The sequence below is a fragment of the Rhododendron vialii genome, chromosome 4a (assembly GCF_030253575.1).
Source record: "Rhododendron vialii isolate Sample 1 chromosome 4a, ASM3025357v1".
In the NCBI taxonomy this organism is placed as follows: Eukaryota; Viridiplantae; Streptophyta; class Magnoliopsida; order Ericales; family Ericaceae; genus Rhododendron; species Rhododendron vialii.
In genome coordinates, this window is record NC_080560.1 from 36,505,562 (window position 1) to 36,530,000 (window position 24,439).

At 39.3% G+C, this 24,439-nt stretch overlaps 3 protein-coding genes and 1 pseudogene across 5 annotated transcripts in view; 2 read left to right on the top strand and 2 right to left on the bottom strand.

Annotated features, from left to right (window-relative positions):
• Positions 1 to 7,401: 7,401 nt before the first annotated feature.
• Positions 7,402 to 9,325, top strand: LOC131324111 (1-aminocyclopropane-1-carboxylate oxidase homolog 12-like). The gene is made up of 3 exons (XM_058355938.1): positions 7,402 to 8,040; positions 8,459 to 8,780; positions 8,865 to 9,325. Exons 1-3 carry the CDS (start codon positions 7,496 to 7,498, stop codon positions 9,108 to 9,110), a joined length of 1,113 nt encoding a protein of 370 aa, XP_058211921.1. The 5' UTR covers positions 7,402 to 7,495; the 3' UTR covers positions 9,111 to 9,325.
• Positions 9,326 to 11,019: 1,694 nt separating this feature from the next.
• On the bottom strand, positions 11,020 to 12,435 carry LOC131324104 (pentatricopeptide repeat-containing protein At1g63080, mitochondrial-like; annotated as a pseudogene).
• Positions 12,436 to 13,403: 968 nt separating this feature from the next.
• LOC131324107 (1-aminocyclopropane-1-carboxylate oxidase homolog 7-like) lies at positions 13,404 to 19,158 on the top strand. 2 transcript variants are annotated; one of them, XM_058355933.1, is made up of 5 exons: positions 13,404 to 13,557; positions 16,393 to 16,475; positions 16,887 to 17,356; positions 18,368 to 18,689; positions 18,775 to 19,158. In XM_058355933.1, the coding sequence occupies exons 3-5, from the start codon at positions 17,016 to 17,018 to the stop codon at positions 19,018 to 19,020; spliced, it is 909 nt and encodes a 302-aa protein (XP_058211916.1). In that variant the 5' UTR covers positions 13,404 to 13,557; positions 16,393 to 16,475; positions 16,887 to 17,015; the 3' UTR covers positions 19,021 to 19,158. The 2 variants fall into 2 exon arrangements, with proteins under 2 accessions (XP_058211916.1, XP_058211915.1); XM_058355932.1 differs by lacking the exons at positions 13,404 to 13,557; positions 16,393 to 16,475 and having other exon boundaries at positions 16,745 to 17,356.
• A 1,725-nt stretch (positions 19,159 to 20,883) lies between these two features.
• The window catches only part of LOC131324103 (1-aminocyclopropane-1-carboxylate oxidase homolog 1-like), a 10,314-nt gene continuing 6,758 nt past the window's right edge, over positions 20,884 to 24,439 (bottom strand). Inside the window, exons 1-3 of one of the 2 annotated variants that reach the window (XM_058355927.1) lie at positions 22,144 to 22,826; positions 21,411 to 21,732; positions 20,884 to 21,332 (exon numbers count right to left, since the gene is read on the bottom strand). In XM_058355927.1, the coding sequence (XP_058211910.1) occupies positions 21,087 to 21,332; positions 21,411 to 21,732; positions 22,144 to 22,748 (1,173 nt within the window). In that variant the 5' untranslated portion in view covers positions 22,749 to 22,826 and the 3' untranslated portion in view covers positions 20,884 to 21,086. Of the gene's footprint in view, positions 21,333 to 21,410; positions 21,733 to 22,143; positions 22,827 to 24,439 lie in introns of those variants that run through there. The other variant, XM_058355928.1, reaches the window with a different exon arrangement.

Below are 24,439 nucleotides of genomic sequence, written 5' to 3' on the forward strand. Positions count from 1 at the left end.
CTGCTTATTTGAGCTGCTGCAGTATCTTTCAGCTGCTTTCCTATATCTTTCAACTTGCATGTCAAAGCCTCTCATCGACTCTAATGAGCTTGTTTGTGTATTCTTCCAAGTGTTTTGATGAGTATTACTCATTTCTCACTTAGAGTGGCATCCAATGGACTAGAGTGAACATGTCTAGGGATTCGATGAGTAGTGTTGCAATCCGTTCCCTCTCTCGATTCGTAAATTTCTTAGATTCGTTTAGTACATGCTTTTACGGACTCCAAGTATAGAAACTAGATGATCAGGCATCGTAAAGTCTAGTCATGGGTTAATATGTGGCGTGTGAAGGTACGGGAAATGTACTTAGAGGTACGGTGAGGACGCGTGAGGTTATGGTGTACTTAAAGGAATAGGCGTGTAATAATTAATTAGTCCGAGTCTTGATATGGATGACAGTTAGGAACGGTTTGAGATGTAGTCAACGTGGTAGATTGGTAGATTGTTTGGAATGCTTGAAGTGAAAATTGATGTGAGAAAGAATTGTTTGAAATGAGGAAATAACTCGTGTCCTCTCGACTCGTCAAGCCTTTTAATCCTTTTGACACTCTCTCTATGAGGCTCAAGTGTAGAAACTAACGGATAAAGTATGGTAGGATTATATGTACGGGCTTAGTATGCTATGTCAAATGTGAATGGCTAAATTAATGAAAAGGCATGAACATGTATATTTGTGGAGTCACGTAATGATTAATTAAAATTCAGTGGTATAACCGTTAAAGGGATGATGAAATTGATTATGAAATGATGTCGATTGTGAAAAGTGTGAAAGGTGACCCAAGTGGTCGTTATTGAGGGAAAAGACTCGGGGTGACCCTGCGCTCGAGGGAACTAGACCCGAGGTGACCCAACTGATTCATATTATTGGAGGAAAAGACTTGGGGTGACCCTGCGCTCGAGGGAACTAGACCCAAGGTGACCCCACCTGATTATTGTTATTGAGGGAAAAGACTCGGGGTGACCCTGCGCTCGAGGGAACTAGACCCGAGGTGACCCTAGTGATTATTTGATGGGAAATACCGGATTAAAGGAAAAGAAAGGTTTTGAAATTAAGGGATTTAATGAAGATCAATGTGGACACGAGAAAGATTGTACTATCATACGGAGAATAATAAGATGTTTTGATTTGATTATAGACAAGTGTGAGATGACGTGAGTTTAATAATGTAACTAGTTAAAGAAGTAAACGGCTAGTGACATTGATGTGAAGTCTAGGACTCTTAGGCGATAATTCGCAGCTTGTTGGTAGTCATTTGTGGTATAGGCGTATCTGTCAGTACTCATTCATTCTCGGTGCATGGTTCATTCAAATTGCATATAGCTTGAGTTTAGAATTTTCTACTGGGCTAGTGTAGCTCAACCAAATCTTTCTTTTCAGGTTCTGATGCCGGGCAATAGATTGCATGCATTATGTGCTTGACAGTAAAAGACTTTTGGAAGCTGACATCACTGGTTATTTCGTCATCTTTGTGAAGATCTCATTTTGTTAAAGGTGGTTTTGTAACTAATTATTACTGAATTTTCTTTTGACTAAAGTTGTAATTATCTAAACTTAAGGACTTGTTTGTAAATTAAACAGGTGGGAAACTCATTTGGGTAACGTATATGATATGCGAGGTTTCTCTTTTATTGAAATGTATTACTTTATTATGTTGAAAATCGAGGGCGTGACAGTAGAAGTGTAGCTGAAGGTAGGATGGCTTCCCATCTGCAGGGTATAGAGTGTGGAGGAAGTGGTAGATTTGACATTAGCACGGAACGTGTAGATCCCTTGGTGGTTTTTGGTGTACCGTGGGTCGAGAGTTACACCGAATGAAGTGAAAGCGAACATATTGTTGTAAGGACGAATATGTGTTCGGAAATCTTTGGATAATTTCGAAGAATCTCGATACAGGTTTAGTAGCTTATCCGAAGTACACAAAGGATAGAGGGAGACTTGACCCTTGGAGCAACAAAAACCATCAGGTTCAAATGGGAAGCGTTTGGCATGACAATGAACATACTGAGGTACGCTCGGCAACACAAATGGTTTGGTTGGCACTGGATGTCGACGTACAGGTACAGGTTGGCCATTTGTATTTCCTTTTCCTATAGTAGCAAAATACGAGAGAACGGAACTATTAGTTGTCGTGCGGGTAATCCCCTGGTATGAACAAATACTTGAGTTTAAGAAATAAATATACTGGATCTTTTTGCGGCTGCAACTGTTGCACATGAGCTTGAACCTGAAATCGACTAGAGTTAGAAGGTCTGTCATTTATTCGAAAGTTGAAGATGGGACTGGGAAATTCCATACATGTTTTATTACTATGCTATAAAGAAATCCCACTCAAAACATTAAATTACCTATTTCATGTATACTGGTAGCACAACAATGAACAAAAGGCCGAGAAACCTTGGTAAGTACACCTGCCACAAAGGTTTTTGTGGCATCTTCATCTGTCGAAATTGTCGCAGCTGGTTATGGCTCAGTCACAACTTCTGAGTTGGTTGGATGAACTGTTTGTGTTGGAACCATGGTACGTGTCATATTTTGCCAGAAGTTTCCAGACCTATTTGTAGAGCGAATTGATCTTGTTGATTCTTCGCTGTTCTTTTTTTTTCTGTAAGCGTAATTGTTTACGGCGTTCATTCCGCTTGGCCCTGGCTGCTGCTGGAAGATTACCATTTAATTCTCTACGACGTTGATTGCGCCGATCTTTGGTATCTTGTGGGATATCAGCATACGAAGTTCGAGGTTTCTTGTTTGCAATCTTGCTAGCTAACCAATCCAGGTACTGCAAGACTATTATATTATTCATGTTACGTCAATTAGCATTCTATTATTCGAGGCTGTAAAATTAGTTTTCCAACAGGACTACCATATTAACTTCGACCAACAGCTAATCTCACTAACGCATAACCTGATAATCAAACTCCAACAATTGTTTACTATGCCTAGCTCTAGCATATTGTTGGCCTGGCCTTTTTCTGACTATATATAGTCAGGAGGCTTACAGATAGCAAAGTTAATAACAAGTGATATTAGATACAATGATTAGCATTAATACAACAACAAAGTATATCTAATTTATGTTTGTGTGATACACAACTAATAACAAGGTTCCAAGAATTTTTATGGTTTTACTAAAAATTAAGGTTAAGAGTTATTGAGATACACACCTTTTGGAGGCCTGCTAATTTTGCTGAAGAACAAAACCCAGGAATTGTGCAGATATAGTTACAGCTTTTTTCGGAGCAAGTAAAGGATGACGGAAAGATTCAATACACAGTTTTATAGCACAACGCTGGGTTTTTTCCCTTTTCTCTTTTTTCTGTTTTTTGGGGTGTACTACTCTGTGCATTTATGGCAAAGCAATGGTTCAAGATACTATTCCAATACACATCATTTTCTTCTTTTCATAGCTGTTTTATAGCTGCTGGGCATTTATAGCAAATCAATAGTCATGATACTATGCAAATTCACATCACTTACTTCTATTGATAGGTCTTTTTATAGGCTTAGGTGCCTCATGTAATAGCGCGTAGTGTTACTTGTGCTACCCGATTACTATTTATTGTGATCTGATTTATATATCACAAGCAACTGGTTAAAACCTGCGTCTTCTTACCACTCCAACAAATTCCTCTAATCCTTTCTCTTTTGGGATTTTGAATTTGGATTTGCAGATAATGAGCGTGAAAAGAAATAGAATAACAAAACTCAAGAATTGTGCAGATATAGTTGCAGCTTTTTTCGGAGCAAGTAAAGGATGACGGGAAGAATCAATACACAGCTTTATAGCGCAACGCTGAGTTTTTTCCTTTTTTCCTTTTTTCTGTATTTTGGGGTGTACTACTTTGTGCATTTATGGCAAAGCAATAGTCCAAGATACTATTCCAATACACAGCATTTTCTTCTTTTGATAGCTGTTTTATAGCTGCGGGCATATTTATGGCAAATCAATAGTCATGATACTATGCAAATTCACATCATTTACTTCTCTTGATAGGTCTTTTTATAGGCTTAGGTGCCTCACGTATATGCTACCCGTGTACTATTTATTGTGATCTGATTTATATATCGCAAGCAATTGGCTAAAATCTGCGTCTTCTCACCATCCAACAAATTCCTCTAATCCTTTCTCTTTTGGGATTTTGAATTTGGATTTGTAGATAATGAGCGTGGAAAGAAATAGAATAACGAAACCCAAGAATTGCGCAGATATAGTTGCAACTTTTTTCGGAGCAAGTAAAGGATGACGGGAAGATTCAATACATAGCTTTATAGCACAATGCTGGGTTTTTTCCTTTTTCCTTTTTTCTGTATTTTGGGGTGTACTACTCTGTGCATTTATTGGAAGAGTTTGTTTAAAATCTAGACCATCCAAATACATCTGGACGGTCAGAATTACACACACAACCAACACAACGGTTGTGCAAGTAGCATTTTTGAATAAGTAAAGAGAGAAATAGGATAATGATTAGAGTACTAAATTCTATATCCTTAACCAAACAAGGTCTTATTCTGTTAAAGGTTTTGGATTTTGGATTTTTGATTTTAATCATTATCATTACTCTCATTTTTCTTTTTATCTCTCTCCAATTATCACTAATATTTTCAATAATTACTATCTTTCTCTCTACACTCATTATCTATAAATTTAAATTCAAAATTCCAAAATGAACAGGGTCATTGAACTTGCATTGCATAGCATGAAATTGTAAGATGAGTACCAAATCATACCTGCTCATACCATCCTGATATAATGTAATTGTAAGATGAGATTGTTATTTTTTAATTGCGAGCTATCTATGACCTCAAGACCAGACCATTCTTTAAACACATGCGTACCTGTTTGTACCACAATTAAGATTTCCATCTTACCCGTCGATTTGACGACACGTGGCAAGGGTAAATATGGGCAAGTAAGAGGATAGAATGGGCTTACCCAAATAATGTAGAATCGATGGTGAAACTATGAAAAGTCTTGTCCGTCGATTGGCCTACACGTGGCGTATTCTTATGACCTTTTTGTCCGTCGATAAGGTGACAGGTGTCAAGTGGAACTGGATCCCACGATTTCACGATTGAAGAGGATGATGACCGCAATTAACGAGACAATTTTCCCAACGTGGGTATGATCGGCAGTTGGAGGAAGTTCTTAAGCAGCAATCAAGGGAGTCTTTCAACTGCAACTTTGGAGGGAAGATTTGAATTCAAAGGTAGAGAGGCCTATTTAAAAACAAGTTAGTAGCAGTTTCAGGGACACACAAACAACGCCAATCAGGCCTTTATCTTTTCTTTTCTAGGAGTAGAATTAACTTGTAATTGTTCACTCAATCATCTCGATTGGTTGTTCTTCTACCTTGAGGGTTAATAAAGTCCATTTTGTTAATCTTCTTCCATACTTCATCCACTTCATTGTTTGTTTCCAAAGAAGTCCTGAAATACGGCAAGGAACCAAACTCCACTTTTCACATCCACATTCCAGCAAGCTTTACAATACGATTTCCCGTCGATTCTCCGTCGATTGGAAAGAAAACAAGAATTTTGGTAACAGTACCACGCATAGCAAGTTGTAGCAAATAGTAGTACTATTGTTTCAATGTACGTGCATGCACTATTCTGTCAGCCGTTTCACCCTAAAACAATATGGATGTTACTTTTTAGTATCGCAGTCCTTTGTGTGATACCTACTACTATAATAATACCACCTTGCTAGTTTGCAATTGTTGGATCATGCAAAATTATTTAGATTAGTTAGAGTTGCTTTGAAATTTTTTTCGTTGTGGCGGGATAAAGGAGAAAATATGCTTTCGCATTCATTTAATCTCAGCTTTGAAATTATTTTAAGCTATTTCCGTTCCCACCATCTTTGTGCAGGGGTTAGGCTTTCGACGATGTGTGAAATAGACCCCAAACACCAACTTACTTAGTATTTCACGAAACTCTTTACGGGGTGCCCCATTGCCTGGGCATTCGTGGATGAAGTTAAATTAGTCAGATTAATGAGAGTTGTTTCGAAAACATTTTGGCAAACATTAATTTGTTAATCCACTCAAACTGAAGGGTCCTATAAATAGGAGATTTCATCCAAGATTTGATTCTATGCCAACTCATGCAAGTATGCCAATCTTCTGCAATTTAGCAAAGTCCTTTTAAAAACCTATATAGAGGTCGATCATGCAAAGATCATTGGTGCAATGATTCCAATGATGCTATAAAGATCAGCATAAGATTTGGTCAGTATACCCTAGCAATCAATGCAAGATTTCTTTCAAGATTTGTTGACGGGCATTTTAACCCCAACCTCATGCCAACTCAGTTTTGATTCGAGCATACCTCATCGAATCCACGTAAGATTGTCACTCAGGCTTTGGTAAAATCTTTCATTACTGCCCTGACCGAGCGGATTCTGTTTGGGGAGATTGATCCAAATCCATGCATGACTTTACCAAAGTATCCCCACACAAAAACCCAAATCATAAATTGCAGCAAGGAAAACAGGACATGGAAGGAAAACATAGAAAGTCTAAAAATCCATTAAAGTAAAAAATAAATAACCACAATCTGGACACCCAAATTTGCGGGAGCCACCACCCAAAGCCTGCGAATCTACCATACCACCCTCCAAAACACAATCCAACCCTACACAATAACTGCATACATACAAGGGCATTTTTTTAACTTCACACAGATGGCTTCGTCGCTTACAGGCTCTCAAAACAAGCCAATCCTCCTTTAGGAAGTCAAGGAGGGATAGGGATAGCATCTGTTTTAAGTTTTAAAATGGCGCGAGTCTATACATTTGCTAGCTAATGCTGGATGTCAAAGATTGATTCAAGTTTCGTGCTACTTACAACTCCTCAAGGCCAAGGACGGGGTTAATTCAAAAATATAGTACGTCTTTTTGTAATGGACGATAATTTGGAAAGGAGGGAGTGTAACATTTGGGCCAAGCTCCCTGTGAAATAATTTACGTCTCTCTATAAGGTTTGTGTTTCTTGTACTTCATCCTTATTATCAATGAATTTATTTCTCTTCCTCAAGAAAGAAAAAAAAGAAAACATAGAATATCGTGATAATATCGTAATCATGATTTGATTACGATATGATCATGATTTTTCGTGATTATGATTTGATCCTAATTTGTCAATTAGGATTATTTTAGTTCCATAATTAGGCCTCTTCTCCTTGTATAAATAGGTGGCCCGTTGTATAGTTTATTCAATCAATTTAATACACATTTTCCATCTTCGTTTTATTCTAACAGCCCCAATACACGTTCAGAGCTTCTTGTCCAAGTAAAGTTGACTTTGATTCTAGTTTTATTTAATCCTTCAAATAGATTGATGAACTGTCAAGTTACCTTATTATTAAAACCGTGAGAAATTTTATTTTTCAGAAATGTGATTATAAAACAGAGGACTTCGACTACTCCTCCTCCATCTTCTCCTCTGAATTGAACAAAGAATGGATATCTCAGGCACCAAATTATCCTACCCAGAATGTGCTGGAGACCATTTTGACAGGGCAAAAGAGGTACAGGCTTTTGATGATTCGAAAGCCGGAGTCAAAGGGCTAATTGATGCCGGAGTGGTAAAAGTCCCAACGATATTCATTCGCCCGCAGGATGAACTGTCTAAGGATTTGAAAAGTCCTCCGGTAGAGATGCAAGTGCCAGTCATTGATCTCGGGAACATTGGAGAACGTTATAGTCGGGAAAGAGTTGTGAGCGAAGTCCGGCGTGCGTCGGAGGAGTGGGGATTCTTTCAAGTCGTCAACCACGGAATTCCGTTGAATGTGCTGGAGGAAATGATTGATGGAATAAGAATGTTTCACGAGGGTGACCCGGAGGTAAAGAGAGCGTTGTATTCGCGTGATCGGACGAAAAAAGTGAGATTTGAGAGTAACCGTGATTTTTACAGGTCAAAATATGTGAATTGGAGGGACACCTTGAACATCTCTATGCTTGGTTCTGACCATCTTGACCCTGAAGAAATTCCCAAAACTTGTAGGTATGTTGTTTCAATCTTTACTCCTTTTGAAGGACAAACTTTTCTTGATCCCTCTATTTATTATCAGGGAGCCCAATTAAACTGGGACAAAGTCTCGTTTGGACTGACCCGATGCATGAATAGATAGCAAACGAGTGTGAGTCAAACCCATGCCAAAGGCTTCATGAGGCCTCAGGTTGTCATTTGACTACCACTTCTTCTTTCCTTTTTTCCATACAAAAATGCAAAGCATACTATTATGATCTGCCATTACTTTAAACCATCCGTCTATTCGACATCGTAACAAAAGTAAAGCAACCATTTGGTGTTCGGCGTATCGAAATTTGTATCGAGAACAATTTTCACCTCAATTGATCTAAATTTTATTGAAGGAGAATCAATTCCAGTGTTGCGCGGTCTTACATAGTCATGTTCGCAGGGCTTCTACAATCGAGTATATCAAGCACGTTACCTACCTGGGACATACTCTATTTGAGTTGTTATCAGAGGCTCTTGGCCTTGCACTTGACCACCTAGCCGCCCTCGAGTGTGCTAGAAGCGGCACTTTCGTCTGCCATTATTATCCAGCATGCCCAGAGCCAGAGCTGACTTTAGGAACTGGCAAGCACTCAGATCCTGTCTTCATCACTGTACTCCTACAAGACCAACTTGGAGGCCTCCAAGTCATGCATAAAAATAGATGGGTTAATGTTAAACCGATTCCCGGAGGTTTGGTAGTTAACATTGGGGATCTTCTCCAGGTTTGTCCTACTAATTACTACTATAACTCATCAAGTATAATTAGATTCAGTCATGTTTCTGATTCTGTCCTTATTTTGACATAGATCATATCTAATGACAAGTTCAAGAGCGTTGATCATAGAGTGTTGGCAAATCGTGTTGGACCGAGAATTTCTGTGGGAAACTTTTTCACTGGGGTTTTTGATCCTCCAAAGGTCTACGGCCCTATAAAAGAATTGATATCAGAAGAAAATCCTCCTATATACAGGGATTTTACGGTAAGTGATTACATTGGAATTTTCTTTTCGAGGCCGCTTGACAAGCCTGGGCTCGACTATTTGAAGAAATAACCCCAGTAGGAATTACAGGGATTGCGTTTCCACACACCACATTATGTAGTATATGAATAATGTTTCTGTACGGTTGTATTGTGATGACCTATGAATTGTTCCTTTCTACTACAGTAGTACTTTGTAATTCAAATTATATAAGCTGTTTTCTTGTTTTCTGGTACTTTATACGGACAATAAAACTATCAATGCATGCATTCTATTGGTCTTCTAAACGACTTGTTAAGATAGATTTGCCTTCGCTACAATGCTTATGATTTTCATGGACGTCTATCTCCTAGCACTACTTGATCGAACGCCCCACAGAAGCATCACTAAATTGGTGGGTCCTTTGGAATCAGCTTGGATTGGGAGATTCCAGATGCTATTTTTGTGTAGAGGCTGATTTTCCTTGTTTGTAGACAGTTTTAGTGGATTAGTTTTGAAGCAAAAATTCAAAATATCCCCAAACTTTACACACTCAAAGTCTAGACTCCCAAACTTTCGAATAAACAAAGTTATCTACCGTTTTTCAAATAGACCATTTCTATCAAATTCAGTAAAATTGATAACAAACAGAGAAAACCCAATAGTTCAAGCTTGTACCCAAGAAACGCAGGAAAACCCAATAGTTCTCTAACTTCAAGACCCATATCCTTGATCAAGTAATCCATCTTCTCTTGCAGCAATCCATGATTGTATTGCAGTACCTGGGGATGCTTCTTACTCATGATCAAAATGTCATTGCAAGTCAGCCCATAGTTCAAATACAGCCCAATTACCTGCTGAAAATTCTTGCAGTTGATTCTGGTATTTTCAAATCCTTTATTCTGTTTTTATACCCAATATTCACCAAAAATACCAACTTATAAGCAAGGTTCTTTTCAGAGGAAAGGATCAGAGATAGGGGAGCTTTTGGAGAGAGAGAGAGAGAGAGAGAGAGAGAGAGAGAGAGAGAGGTCTTAGCGCCAGAAACTTTATCCTTCCCTATCCATTTCAGTAATAGCTTGCACAAATTGTACATCAATAGAATGACATGGAAATACTAGAGTCACTGGGTAGTTAAAACTGAGGACAGAGCAACTTCAGACGCTTTAGAAATTATCGAAACGGCCTTCCTTGAAAGAAGCAACGACTTCAATGTTACTGCAACCCACCACTGGATCAATCAACAAGACTAGAATTACGGATGGATATATCAACAAGACTAGAATTACGGATGGATCAATCAACAGTTGTAAATGTTATTATGGATGGATCTATCCTTCAAATTTGAGAATTACTTCTGACCCAAATGCATTCTTCATCTACCTCTCCAAGAACTAGAACGCGAAAATACACAATGCCAAAAGCAGAGGCTCTCAAACATCCCCTTAAAATAGTATTAGTCATAAGTCTATGGCTTTTGGGCTTTCGTAGGGACCAATTCAATCACTGCTTTTCCTATCGAAACAATTCTTCTACCCTTTTCATTCTTCTTATGGAGTATCATAAAGGAGATAGAGGACAAATAAGCATTCCTCTGCATTGGAAAAAACGTAAAGAACTCCAGAGAAAAATACCTGAACAGGAGACTTTTTGAACTTCTAGAAGTGAAGGAGGGCAAAGAATTGAAGAAACTAAAAGAACGGAATAAAGCACCGACATTCAGCATCTTTGATACACCAGTAAAAACTTAGGTTTCCAAATGGATGAAGTGAACTCACAATTATGATACAAGGCCACGCCTTATGGGGGATACCACTCATTGCAAATTCTTCATGGAATTTAAAGATCGTCAAACTAAGAAAGAAATGTAACCCACAAGTGAAATATAAAATATGAAATTTTACAGACTGTTATTTTTCTTCATTTCCCCCTTCAATTTTTTTTTGTTTTATAATGTTCATTCCCCTTCAAGATGCGGAATGACTGTTATTGAGACCTAAACCTTTGTTTTCAATCACGTGAAATAATGACAATGCTTCATCTATATGCCCGGTCTTGCAAAGCCCCCTTAACAACATAACATAAGTTTTACACTCGGGAGTTAGGCCCGCAAGTTCCATCGCATTGAGAAGTTCTCGACCAACCGTAAATCTACCAAGCCGAGAGATACCTGAGAAGATAGTGGTAAAAGTTGCAAGGTCAGGCTTCAAACCCCTTTGAGGGATTTCTCGAAAGAGACCGATGACCTCGTCTATTTTCATATTATCGCAAAACCCCCGGATTAAAATGAGGTACGAACCGTAGGTTGAATGCCCCTATCCACCATGGTATTCATCACTCTCATTGCCTCATCCATCTAGCCTTGCAAACAATAGCCGTTCATTAAAGAATTGTATGTGATTATATTAGGATGCACACTTCTTTGAATCAAGCTTTCAAGTACTTCTTCTGCCGCATTTGTCTTCCCTTCCTTGGTAAGTGCATCGACCAAGACTTTGAATGTAATGATGTTCAGAGAAATACCAATATCCAACATCTTTCCTAACACTCTTGTAGCCTCCTTCCATTGGCCACAACTACATAAGCCATGAATCAAAGAGTTATAAGTAACAACATTCGGGTGAACTCCTTTCTCTTTCATTTCGTAAAAAAGGTTCAAAGCATCATCCACCATTCTATCCTTGCAATGACTGTCAATGATCATGCTATACACCATTCTGTTAGGTTTACAACTTCCCTCATCCATGATCCTAAGCCACCTCACAGCCATTCCGGTGTTTCCCTTTTTGCAAAGCCCATCAATAATGGTTCCATACATAACCTCATTGGGCTCAGTTTCCCCCTTTCTCATTAATCTCTCGAATAACTCAACAGCTTCAGTAGTTTTATCTTCTAATATAAGTCCCTTTATCAGGGTAGTGAAGGTAGCTACATCAGGTGTATAACCGCGTTTGAAGATGCCACCTAACAAAGAGAACCCAAAACGACTCGATTCATGTGACAGCAACCGTTTATTACAATGTTCAAGGTATACAAATTTACCCGAGTGCCTAGTAAGTGGAAATTTTCAAAATGAGAAAGAGCCTCGACGTAATGACCCGTTTTCACAAGAGTCCCTAATGCTATATTGATGTCAAAAATGGGTGGGAAAGGTCGCATTTGGGAAATCCGATTGAGAAACTCTCGAGCTTCTTGGAGCTCGTTGGGTTTAACAGAGCTCTTTTTCCTCGACAGCGGTGGGTGTTTTGCTGGACTCGTAGTTGGAGAAATAGGGTTTTTAGAGTGAGAATGAATACGGAAGGAAACAATCTGAGAAGGGTGTGGAGGTAGAGAGAGAAGAATACCTCTTGGGAAATTAGAAGATTCAATGGGATTGGCTGCAGTGAAGACACCAATCCTCTCCATCCTCACGAATTCGAAAGCGAGTGGTGCTACTGGTACAGATTTAAAGCGAGTACAAATGGCTTTTTGGGTCTCAAAAAAATGATCGGAACCGCTCATTTTGTTTAGAATACTTTATTTATAATCCTTGCAAAAAATAAACTCAATCCGGTACCGGTAAGGATGTTTACAAAACATCCAACTTTGCTTTAGAATTTAGGCATGAATTCTGTAACAAAGTTGAATGTTTTGTAAATGCTCTTACCGGTATCAAATTGAGTTTATTTTTTGCAAGGACTATAAACAAAGTATTTTAAACAAAATGAGCGGCTCCGATTATTTTTTTGTAACCCAAAACATGTCCAAAAAGGCATTTGTACGCACTGGTACAGACATAAATCTGTACCAGTATCATTTCTGTTCGAAAGCTTAGATTGGATAAATTGTACTGATGTCTCCTGAGTTTTTTGACGACAACCAATAACGCTACCAGTAATGCTACCCACACAGATTTTGTGCAAAGATTTTTTTTGGGGCCCACTACGGGTCCCACACAAATAATCCGAGCCGTTCATTAAATGTAAAACATTTTTTCAAGGGCCTCCACAAAAAAAATCAGCTCAATCCGATACTCATAGATGCTTGATTCAATCATTTAACTTTTCATTCGAATCTCAGGATAATGAAAAGTTAAATGATTGAATCAAAAGACTTATAGATATCGGATTGAGCTGATTTTTTGAGGGGGCCCTTGAAAAAACGTTTTACATTTAATGAACGGCTCGGATTATTTATATGAGATCCGTAGTGTGCCCCACACAAAATCTGTGCACACAATCTGTGCACAAAATCTGTGTGGGTAGCATTACTGTAACGCTACGTCCCCCGCGTCTCATGCGGTGACCAGCTCACCTCACGGTAGGCCCCACCCCTTTTAAAAAAACGAATCAGCAGAAAACAAAACCTCGCAAAACCCACGTTCCGTTCTTCTGGTTCCAAAAGAGAGGGGGGAGAGAGAGAGGCGACGGAATAGCGACGACCACCGCCGACGACCCCATCATCACCTCAGGCCACCACAGCGGCTCCACCTCCGGCGACCACCCCCACCACCTCTCGCAAAAACCTGCCTTTTTGCCCTAGATTCAAATCGGCAGAGTAGGTACACTCTTTCCCTCTATCTGTGTGTTTGTCAGCCATAGCCCTAGAAATTGGGGGTTTCACTCTGATTAGGGTTAGCGCTGAATTGAAATTGGGGATTTCAGAACTTGTTTCGATTTCGATTTCCCTCGGATTAGGGTTAATTCTGTTTCACTCGATTTGAGAACTTGTTGCTCTTTTTGTTTGATGGTTGGGGCGGGGGCAGTTACTTGTTAATCAAATACTTCAGGAAGTCTCTAACTGGGTTTGACTCCCCACCGTGTGCAAAACATTCTACTCAAAAAAGAGGGGGGCAAAAAAAGAGAGAGGCAAACTTGGATGAAAGTGGCGTTAATAAAAAAAGAGAGTGGCAAAATCAGCAGTCTAGTTTAAAGATCCAGATTAGTTTTTTAAATTAGTGTGAACAAATTTGTAAGTTCTTAGAACTACAGCTCCAACTTACGAGCATAATACATTTTAGAATCTCAACTACAATCAATGAGAACCAGTGCAAAATTATGTATTTGAAATTGCGAATACATGCAAATACCCAATAGATAGAAATAATTAAAATCAATTCATTCAATTGTAACGAAAAAGATTCTTAGTCTTACTATCAATTCGAATAACAAATTCAAAACCTATGTATCAAAGAAGTTACTCGGTGCGGAGCTTCATCTCCCTATTAGACAAGGGATTTAGTCGGCCACAGATCGAGAAGACAAAGGCGCTTGAATTTGAAGAACGAATGAAAGACATGGAGCTTTTCTTTTAGATCCACTCTTGCCTCTCTCTATGCTTGCTAAAAAAGAGTAAGGCACCCTAAAATAAGTTTTGGAAAGCCTATTTATGGTTTTTGTAACGCAGCGGAATTCATAAGAGATTAGTTAGCGTACTAGTCCGAACGAGATAAATAACTCGAGTCCACGAGAAAACCTTGCGTACAAAGAAAATAGAGAGAAACTTTGCAATATTATTGATAAGAAACTGAGCAAAACATTAGGTTTATAACCCTTTTATAGGGCGGAACTCAAAATCCTAATAATAATAAGCTGAAAAATAAAAAGTTTTTCCTAAAATTGAAAACGAGAAAGAAAAACAGGACTTTTCCAAGAATTACAGTTTAAGAGTTATTAACGAATCAAGACTTTCCTGAAACGGCAAAGAAAGTAAATTGAAGACCTAAATAAAGAAATTTGGCCGAAAAATACTGGGGCTCACAACTTAGGATTGTGAGTCTTGACCGCAACAGGAAAATAAGTCAGCCCACCAAGTTTGGGCCTATTCCGAGCTCATCAGAATCTTGCCAAATCGGGTAATCAAGAATTAAACACCATTTGGGCTTCTGAGATTTGGCACGATCTAGCTGATCATAAAAAAATTGGGCCTCCACATGTTCTACATCATTTTGACCTAAAAATTAGTACATAAAGATGCTAAAAAACGGAGAAATTTGGTCCCGATGGTCTGGACCAGAGCACGAATCGTCCGAACCATGACTGCTATAAGCTATTCGCGCATTGAGGCCCCGTTCGTCCAGACAAAGGCCGGGCCGGTCCAGATCACATGTACTGCAAGTTCAGTTCTTCTTCAGGAGGTTCTAGTCCGGACCAGCAGTGCTGCAAACTTTTAGTTTTGACCCCTCTTTACTTCTCGGCTTTTTCTCTTTGCTCCTTATCACCTCTAACAACCTCCACTTTGCTACTTTTCGCCTCCAATGGTCTCCAAGACTTGCTACGAATCCTAAACACAAAACATATTAAATAACAACGGAAAGGACAGCAAATCGTAAATTAAAGGGATTGAATGGGTGCTTTTCAGTTTTCACCAAGTTGGGATCTTTTTCTCACGACTAGTCTCTATCTTCTGAAGTTCATTGGGGCTCCAATTTCTGCAAGAATAACTCTGTCAGGGCCTCGTTATTCAACCTCGGTTTGACTGCTTCTATCTACTACCTTTGGATGGAGACCGGAGAGAAATGGGCGTATCTTCCAAAGGACTGGGCATGACTATTGGATGGAGAGAAATGGGCGTATCTTCCAAAGGACTGGGCATGACTCTGGTTCAGTTATTCGCCAAATCTTAGAAGAAGTCAAGGCCTGAGCAAGCTCATGGAGGAATGTGCCCAAGACTGTGGATAACCTCAACATCTGCCTCGATTGGGGGATTCTAGATGCTATTTTTGTGTAGAGATTTACAGTATTTTCCTGGTTTGCAGACAGTTTTAGATGTTTAGTTTTGCCTTTGAGTTGTATGGTTTTCATCTGGGCTCCTAGCCTCCTATGAGTCTTGTTTTTGTAGCTTAGGCTCTATTGTATCCTGTTCCAGAGCTTTCTCCCTGAATTCCATGGGCCTTGTCCCGTTAAAAAATTGCCTGGTTCCAAAAAGAAAAAATCGCAAGTATTTTATCATATAAGCCGACAAATTATGCGCAATTATTTTATCATTTCATTAGAAAATTGTCATAATGCATTATTATAATTCTAGAAAGGAGGGAGTATAACATTTGGGCCAACCTCCCTGTGGATCAATTTCTGTATTTAACCCTTTTCTGCAACAAAAAGTAATGTGTCGTGCAGAACAAGTTACCGCAAGAAAGAGGAAAGACCTCAACCTATGAGAAGAGTGCCTTCCAGGAAATTTGTTTCCTAGAACATGTCTGATGTACATGTACAGAGATTGTTGCCCAAGTAAAGTTGACTTTGATTCTAGTATTATTAATCTCTGAAATTCATTGATGAATTGCCAAGTTACACTTTTTTTATTATTGTAACATTGAAGTGATAATATTGAGAATCTTTGATGATAAGTATTGTGGACTTCAACTAATCCTCCTCCATCTTCTCCTCTTGAGTAGAACAAAGAATGGATATCTCAAGCACCGAATTATCCTTTCCGGAGGGTGCTGGAGACCATTTTGAAAGTCCATAATAGGCGGTGGTAGAAAAGTAGGGTTTTACACCGGTGGTGGATAGAATTTATTCTCTCTATTTGCTGTGTTTGGTTTGTGTTTTGAAAAATAGCAGGGGTAATAAGTGGAAAGAGATAGAGAGAAAAATGTTGGAAATAGGAGGAATCTAGGGGGAATTTTTTGAAAAATTCTTTTCAAAAACCAAAGAGAACAAGGCATAATCTTTCAAATAGGTTGATGAACTGTCAAGTTTCCTTATTATTATTAAAAAAAACCGTGAGAAATTTTTATTTTTCAGAAACGTGATTATAAACAGAGGACTTCAACTCCTCCTCCTCCATCTTCTCCTCTGAATTGAACAAAGAATGGATATCTCAGGCACCAAATTATCCTACCCAGAAAGTGTTGGAGACCATTTTGACAGGGCAAAAGAGGTGAAGGCTTTTGATGATTCGAAAGCCGGTGTCAAAGGGCTAATTGATGCCGGTGTGGTAAAAGTCCCAAAGATATTCATTCGCCCACCAGATGAACTCTCTGAGGATTTGAAAAGTCCACCGGTAGAGTTACAAATGCCGGTCATTGATCTCGGCAACATTCGAGAAGGTTACAGCCGGGAAAGAGTTGTGAACGAAGTCAGCTGTGCGTCAGAGGAGTGGGGATTCTTTCAAGTTGTCAACCATGGAATCCCGTTGGACGTGTTGGAGGAAATGATTGATGGAATAAGAATGTTTCACGAAGAAGATCCGGAGGTAAAGAGAGCATTGTATTCACTTGATCACGTGAAAAGAGTGAGATTCTATAGTAACCGTGATTCGTACCAGTCAAAACATGTGTATTGGAGGGACACCTTGAACATCTCTATGCTTGTTTCTGACCATCTTGACTCTGATGAAATTCCCAAAACCTGTAGGTACGTGGTTTTAGTCTTCCTCCTTTAATCGTGTTTTATCTTTATAATTGTCTTGAAAAGCCCTTACGTATCTCCTTATTGAAAACTAGAGTGGTTGGCGCAGGGGGCAGTTACTTGGTAATCAAATACTTTGGGAAGCCCCACCGCGTGTTGTACATTCTTGCGTAGGATCAATTTAGACGGGATTTTTCTCCGGCTTTAATTGGATCCTCCGGTAATAGACGGTTGAAATTGGTCCTCCAAGCTGGTCGGATATTTAATACGAGATATCTAAGTTATCCAATGAAAAAAGGTTTTCCCTCTATGCTGTTTCGATGTATTATGCGAGATAAGAAAGCCTGGCCTCTTCTTCTTATTTCCTTTTTTTATTGAAACTCCGGTCACTAATTAATCCAGGTGATTAGAGGGGAGCGCAATTAAATTTAGGGAGAAACACACCCTAGTTCCTCTGTTTATTGACGGAGAGCCCAATTAATCTGGGACAAAGTTTCATTTGGACTGACCCGATGCAGGAATAGATATCAAACGAGTGTGACTTGAACCCCACACCAAAGGCTTCGCGAGGCCTCAGCTTGTCATTTGACTCTCACTTCCTTTCTTTTTCCATACAAAAGTGTAAAGGATACTTCTATGATCTGCCGTTACTTTAAGAGAACTTATTACGGAGCCGCGCAATCATAGCCATCCGTTTCGGCAATCAATGGTTGAGATATGTTTTTAAACTTTGACCGGTAATAGTTGTATTTAATCCGGACCGTCCGAAATACTTTTGGACGCGCGAGATTGAGGTCGTAAAACATATTCACGTCCCCTCCGTGAATAAGTTTTTCTCTTACTTTAAACCATCCATCTAATTCGATTTCGATGTCATTTCAAACGTAAACCAACCATTTGGATGTTTGGCATATCGAAATCTAAATTCAGAACCAATTTTCACCTCAATTGATCTGATTTGATCAGAGGACAAGCAATTCCAGTTCTGCTAGCTCTCTTACATACTTACCTTTGCAGGCCTTCATCGATCAAGTATATCGAGCACGTTACCGACCTGGGGCGTACTCTATTTGAGTTGTTATCAGAGGCTCTTGGCCTAACACTTGACCCCTTACCTGCCCTCGAATGTGCCAGAGGCCGCACCTTTCTTTGCCATTACTATCCAGCATGCCCTGAGCCAGAGCTGACTTTAGGAACCGGCAAGCACTCGGATCCTACCTTCATCACTGTGCTCCTACAAGACCAACTTGGAGGCCTCCAAGTCATGCATAAAAATCAATGGGTTAATGTTAAACCGATTCCCGGAGCTTTGGTAGTTAACATTGGGGATCTTCTCCAGGTTTGTCGTATTAAATATCAATCACTCATTGAGTATAATGCAATCCGGTCATTTTTCTGATTTCGTCCTTGATTTGACTTACTAGATCATATCTAATGACAAGTTCAAGAGTGTTGATCATAGAGTGTTGGCAAACCGTGTTGGACCGAGGATTTCCGTGGCCAGCTTTTTCATTGGTGTTTTTGTTCCTCCAAAGGTCTACGGCCCCATAAAAGAACTGATATCAGAAGAAAATCCTCCTTTATACCGGGATTTTACGGTAAGCGATTACATTGGAGGTTTTATTTCTAGGCCGCTTAACAAGCCTGGGCTCGACTATTTGAAGATATAATGCTGGTAGGAATTACAGGGACGCGTTCCCACACACCGTATCATGCAATAATATGAATAACATTATGTGTACGATTGTATTTTGATGACCTATGAACTATGATGTATGAATTGTTTCTTTCTGCATTGTAATTTCAAAGCTGTCTTCTGGTTTTCTGGTACTTTATAAGGAGAATAAAACTAACAATGCATGCAAATGTTTGATTGGTTTTCTAGACAACTGCGTAATATGTTCTTGTTACGACTATTGAGATGACATCCCGTGATCATAGTTCCTTTTGGTACTGGACATTGACAAACTCGTACAGCGACGGCAGTCACCACATTGCAACTGCAAATTCATCGAACTTGGATACGCTTGATGCTAGTGACAATGAAACGATGCATACGTACAGTTGTGGCGGCCAAGGGTGGAGGGAAGGAGAGACAAGTGGGGTCATACTTTTCACCCAATTTTTACTTACTTGACCCCACTTCTAAATACTAATTTGTCAAAGCTCATTCAAAAAGATTTGGTACAAAGTAAAAAAAGGGGGTAAAATAGATTCTCCTTTTATCTCTTGTTTCCACAAAAATCCCCAAACGTTTTGTTTCAACACTGATGATTTCTCAATTGCCATGGAGGATTCGTTGGAGGTATGAACCGAGCAATTGGTATTTTGACTTTTTTTTCCATCTAATAGAGCATTTTCAAATTTCGGTTTGCATTTTTATACTTTTCTGATTTATCTTACCGAGAAGAATGCTTAAATCCCAAGAATTATGACAAAAAACTATATAAAAATTATGAAACACAAAAAATAACCGAAAAATAGCAGACCAAAAATTCAGACAGAGTAAAAAATGGTCAATCCATATTTTGCAAAATTCAACGCTGAATTTTGTAGTTTAATTGTTTTTTATGCATTGGATCCGCACTGGAATCGGAATTATGGGCTATTTATAGACGATTGATCATCGTTTTGGAGAAGGGTGTGATGAACAGGAAGATTGAATCGCACTCCCTTATTATAGTGGTCTAATGGCAGCCAGCCAGACAGACTTGGTGCTGAGCAAGTTGAAGACTACTTGATGGTCACTTCCGACGTCGCACCTTCGACAAGGCCTTCTATTATTGCACTTTGCTTTTTCTATTGCTTCAGTTTTATCCATATCTATTTCCATCCGCCATTTCGTATTTCAGTAATTTTTGGAGTACATTCCTCTCTGGTCCTTTTAGAAGCTGGACCGGGATTCTTTTCTGTCTCACTTCGATGTTGGGCAACAATTGAGAACATCAATCGCGCCAGAAATCATTTTAGTCGGATATTATTTGATATGCTTTTGGAACATGTCTAGGTTGCGAGAGGATGTTCTATATGTGCATAGTTACGATGCATGTCAGTCGATTGGGCTAAGAAGTCAAGGGATGACATAGGTGCAATTAAACACCCCTTTGATTCACTTCCTTATTTTTTTATTTGTCTACAATAGTAAGAAATAAGCTAGTTTGGTGGATTTAGGGATTCACTGGTCTAAATTTTTATGGACTTTTTTGCACGGTCTTTTCGGTTGTTTTTTCTTAATCTTTTCAAGATTCAGATAAAAAAAATTTACTTCATTTTTTTTTCCATCTTGACGAGAGGAATCATATTCTCATTACTTCCTTTCTGTGTTTATCTCTTCTTTCTTTCTCTCCTCCTCAGTAACCATGCAAAATGTACAAAATCAATAGTTTTGATCCAGACTTTATTGACTAAACGAAATGGAAAGCATCAAATACAATCACCATGCCAACAACTATCAATAGTGAAATTATGGAAGGTTCGATCCTTCCATTATCTTGGATGACCACACACTAAAAATATCTCTTCAAGACCCGGTCAACGAAAACCTAGCGGAAAAAAACCTTCGAAAACCTAGCAAAAAAAACCTTTGACGAAGAAAAAAGAATACAATATTATTCAATGGATAACTGCCACAAACACAAAACAAAACCCGATATCGAATTTATTCGTATGAAAAGGGAAAAGTTTAACAGGACAACACAATATAGCTAGCTTCACAGATGAACTTTATGCATTTGCTTCATATCTTGTAGTCGTCGACCCTAGATTTGTCAAGTGCCCTGGAAAAGAACTTTGCAAAATAATCACTCACTAGAAAATCCTTGTACAGGGGAGGATTTTCTGCTGATATCAATTCTTCCATTGGCCCGTACGGCTTCAGGGGCCATACGACACCAACGAAAAAGCACGCCACAGAGATTCTCGGTCCGGCAAGGCTGGCCAGCACTCTATGATCAACGCTTTTGAGCTTGTCGTTCGATATCATCTGAAAATCAAAATAAGGTAATGAACTCAACTTTAAAGTTACTGAATTTAGCAAGAGATAAAATTACGAGGAACAAACCTGGAGAAGAACCCCGATGTTAACTACCAAACCTCCGGAAATCGGCTGAACATCAACCCACTGATTTTTATGCATGACTTGGAGGCCTCCAAGTTGGTCTTGCAGCAGTACAGTAAGAAATGTAGGATCTAAGTGCTTGCCAATTCCCAAAGTTAGATTTGGCTCTGGGCATGCCGGATAGTAATGGCAAAGAAAGCCGTGGTCTCTACCACATTCGAGGGCGTTTAAGTGGTCGCGGTTCAGGCCTAGAACCTCTGAGAGCAACTTGAACAGAGTATTTCCCAGGTTCCTAACATGCTTCATATACTCAACTGTTGTAGCTCTGCAGATTTTAACACCATGAATTTGTTACTAGTTGAACTCTAGTTAGTGCAGATTGGGATTGCAACGTGCAATTGTGAGAACCCCTAGAATGGTTGTCCCACATCGGGCAAAAATAGGAAGTGTAGGCAGTATATTAATAAGTCAAAGCAGCTACTGTATAACTTGAGCTTATTTTTTTGAGCCAAGTGGGTTAGGCTAGTAAGCAGCTGGCACGGGTCGGTACAAATGGTATCGTGTTTTTTGAAGACATTTTTTTTTTTCTCGAAGTAAAAGTGTGCATGGAAAAAAAAAACTAATTGGTAACCCCCTTAGGCGCGTCAAAAGGAGTCCCACACGTTTTCCTCTGGTGTGTTCGATAGAGGCTGCATATGAAACTAGCACATAGTTCATTAGCTAAAGGACTACATACCTGCACGCTGGGGGAATCTCATCAGGGCCAAGTTGATCTGAAGCAAGCACATAGATGGTCAAGGTGCCCCCCCAACTAGCGGATTTTGAGTTGTACAAATCATAATTAGACTCGAATCTCACTTTTTTCTTCCGATCATACAATGGTTTCTTTTTCTCGGAATCTTGGTTGTGAAACATGCATATTCCGTTGATCATTTTATCCAGCACGTTCAAGGGGATTCCGTGGTTGACCACTTGAAAAAATCCCCACTCCTCGGATGCTATCCGGATTTCATTCACAACTTTCTCGCGCCCATCATTTCCACCAATAGCGCCAAGATCAATAACAGGAACCTGTAAATTGGCCTTGCAACTGTTGAACTCCTCAGCAAGCTCATCGGGTGACCTAACAAATAGTTCTGGCACTTTTGTCACCCCCACGTCAATTAGCCCTTTTACACCAGCTTTTGAATCATCAAAAGCCTTTAGCTCTTCTTTCCTGTTGTAATTCACTTCCATTCCAGCAGAGGATTCATTGAAGCCTGAGACGTCCATTTTTTGTTCCATCCACGAGAAAAAAAGATGGGGATCAATTAGTTGAAGTCCACAAGATTTAAACACCATGTTCTGTCATGTTGTTCAATCATTAAGTGGGTTCTCATTATATTTACAATAAAGAAACTTTAGCCCTTTCTTTGAAGCCTGAGAAAGGGCTAAAGAAAGTCCATAAGACTTTGATGCACCATGTTCTGCTGTTTAACCAGTCGGTATGTTGTCATTATAATCGCCAGAACGATTCTCAAACTCAACTTTAGATGAAATAATTGCACTGGGCGCGCACTGACAAACTAGGGGTGCATCAACGTGAGCCCGAACCTATCTATCTGGGCCATGTTGAAAACAAATCATTCTTTCAAGGTACTCTCCATCCTTTAATTTATTGCTTTCAAGTTTCCACACTAAAGGGTCTGCAATGTCCGCCTTTTGGACGCTACCGTTAATTTGAAGGGCCGATCTCGCTCACAACAGGGCATGTGAAATGCGGTAGATGCGTAGCCTCCCAACCACGTACGTTACAATATAACATGTTCTCTAGAAGTATCATAAAATACGTACGTGATGAGAATAATGTGTAATTCTATCACATGTTTTTCATCATAAGACGTAAGTTAAACTCCACAGCAAGCTCATCAGGTCGATACATAGCCTTCGAACCACGTTATGATAGGTGTAACTGTTAAAGCATCCAACTCCAAACCAATTGGCAAAGAGTGGAGAGGCTGCCCAAGCTCATATACTAGTTTTGAAGGAGATATTTAACCGATGTGAGACAAATCCCAATACTCCCCCGCACGTGCAACCCCTGACTCGCACGTGGAGAGGTCAACAAAGGATTCGGAACACACGAATCACAATGAAATAAAGTGCAACTATGGCACAAACAAAGGGGAAAAGCCTCCGAAACTCTGGCTCTGATACCATGAAAATAAACACAATTGTGGAGTAATTTTCTGATAATTCCATTCATCGTAGTTGTACAATATATATAGTACAAACATTAATAAGGAAAGAATACAAGATTACATGGAAATATTCTACAACTACGGCATAAAATAAGATTACACAATTAAGGATATTGACCAAATCAAATATTGACCAAATCATATCCTTAATTCTAGCACTCCCCCTCAAGTTGGAGCATGTATATCGCACATGCCTAACTTGTCTAAAGAGTGACTGAAAACACTGCTGGCAACAGCTTTGGTAAGGACATCGGCCAGTTGGTCTGCAGACTTCACAAACGGGAAAGCAATGATTCCGGCTTCAAGTTTTTCTTTAATGAAGTGTCTATCAATTTCCACATGCTTCGTTCGATCGTGTTGGACTGGATTATGAGCAATCTCTATAGCAGAAGTGTTATCACAATATAGCTTCATTGTCTCCTGAGAGTGAATACCCAAATCCTTAAGTCAGTTACTCAACCATAGTAACTCACATACTCCAAAAGCCATGCCTCTATATTCAGCTTCTGCACTTGACCTTGCTACCACCGGTTGTTTTTTACTCCTCCAAGTCACAAGGTTGCCCTCTACAAAAGTAAAGTATCCTGATGTAGATTTTCTGTCGTCAGATGAACCAGCCCAATCTGCATCAGTGTAACCTTCTACCTTCAAGTGATTATTCTTGCTGAACAATAACCCTTTACCCGGAGTAGACTTTAAATATCGCAATATGCGTTCCACAGCATCCATGTGAGGTTTACGAGGATCATGCATAAATTGGCTTACTACGCATACTGAATAAGCAATATCTGG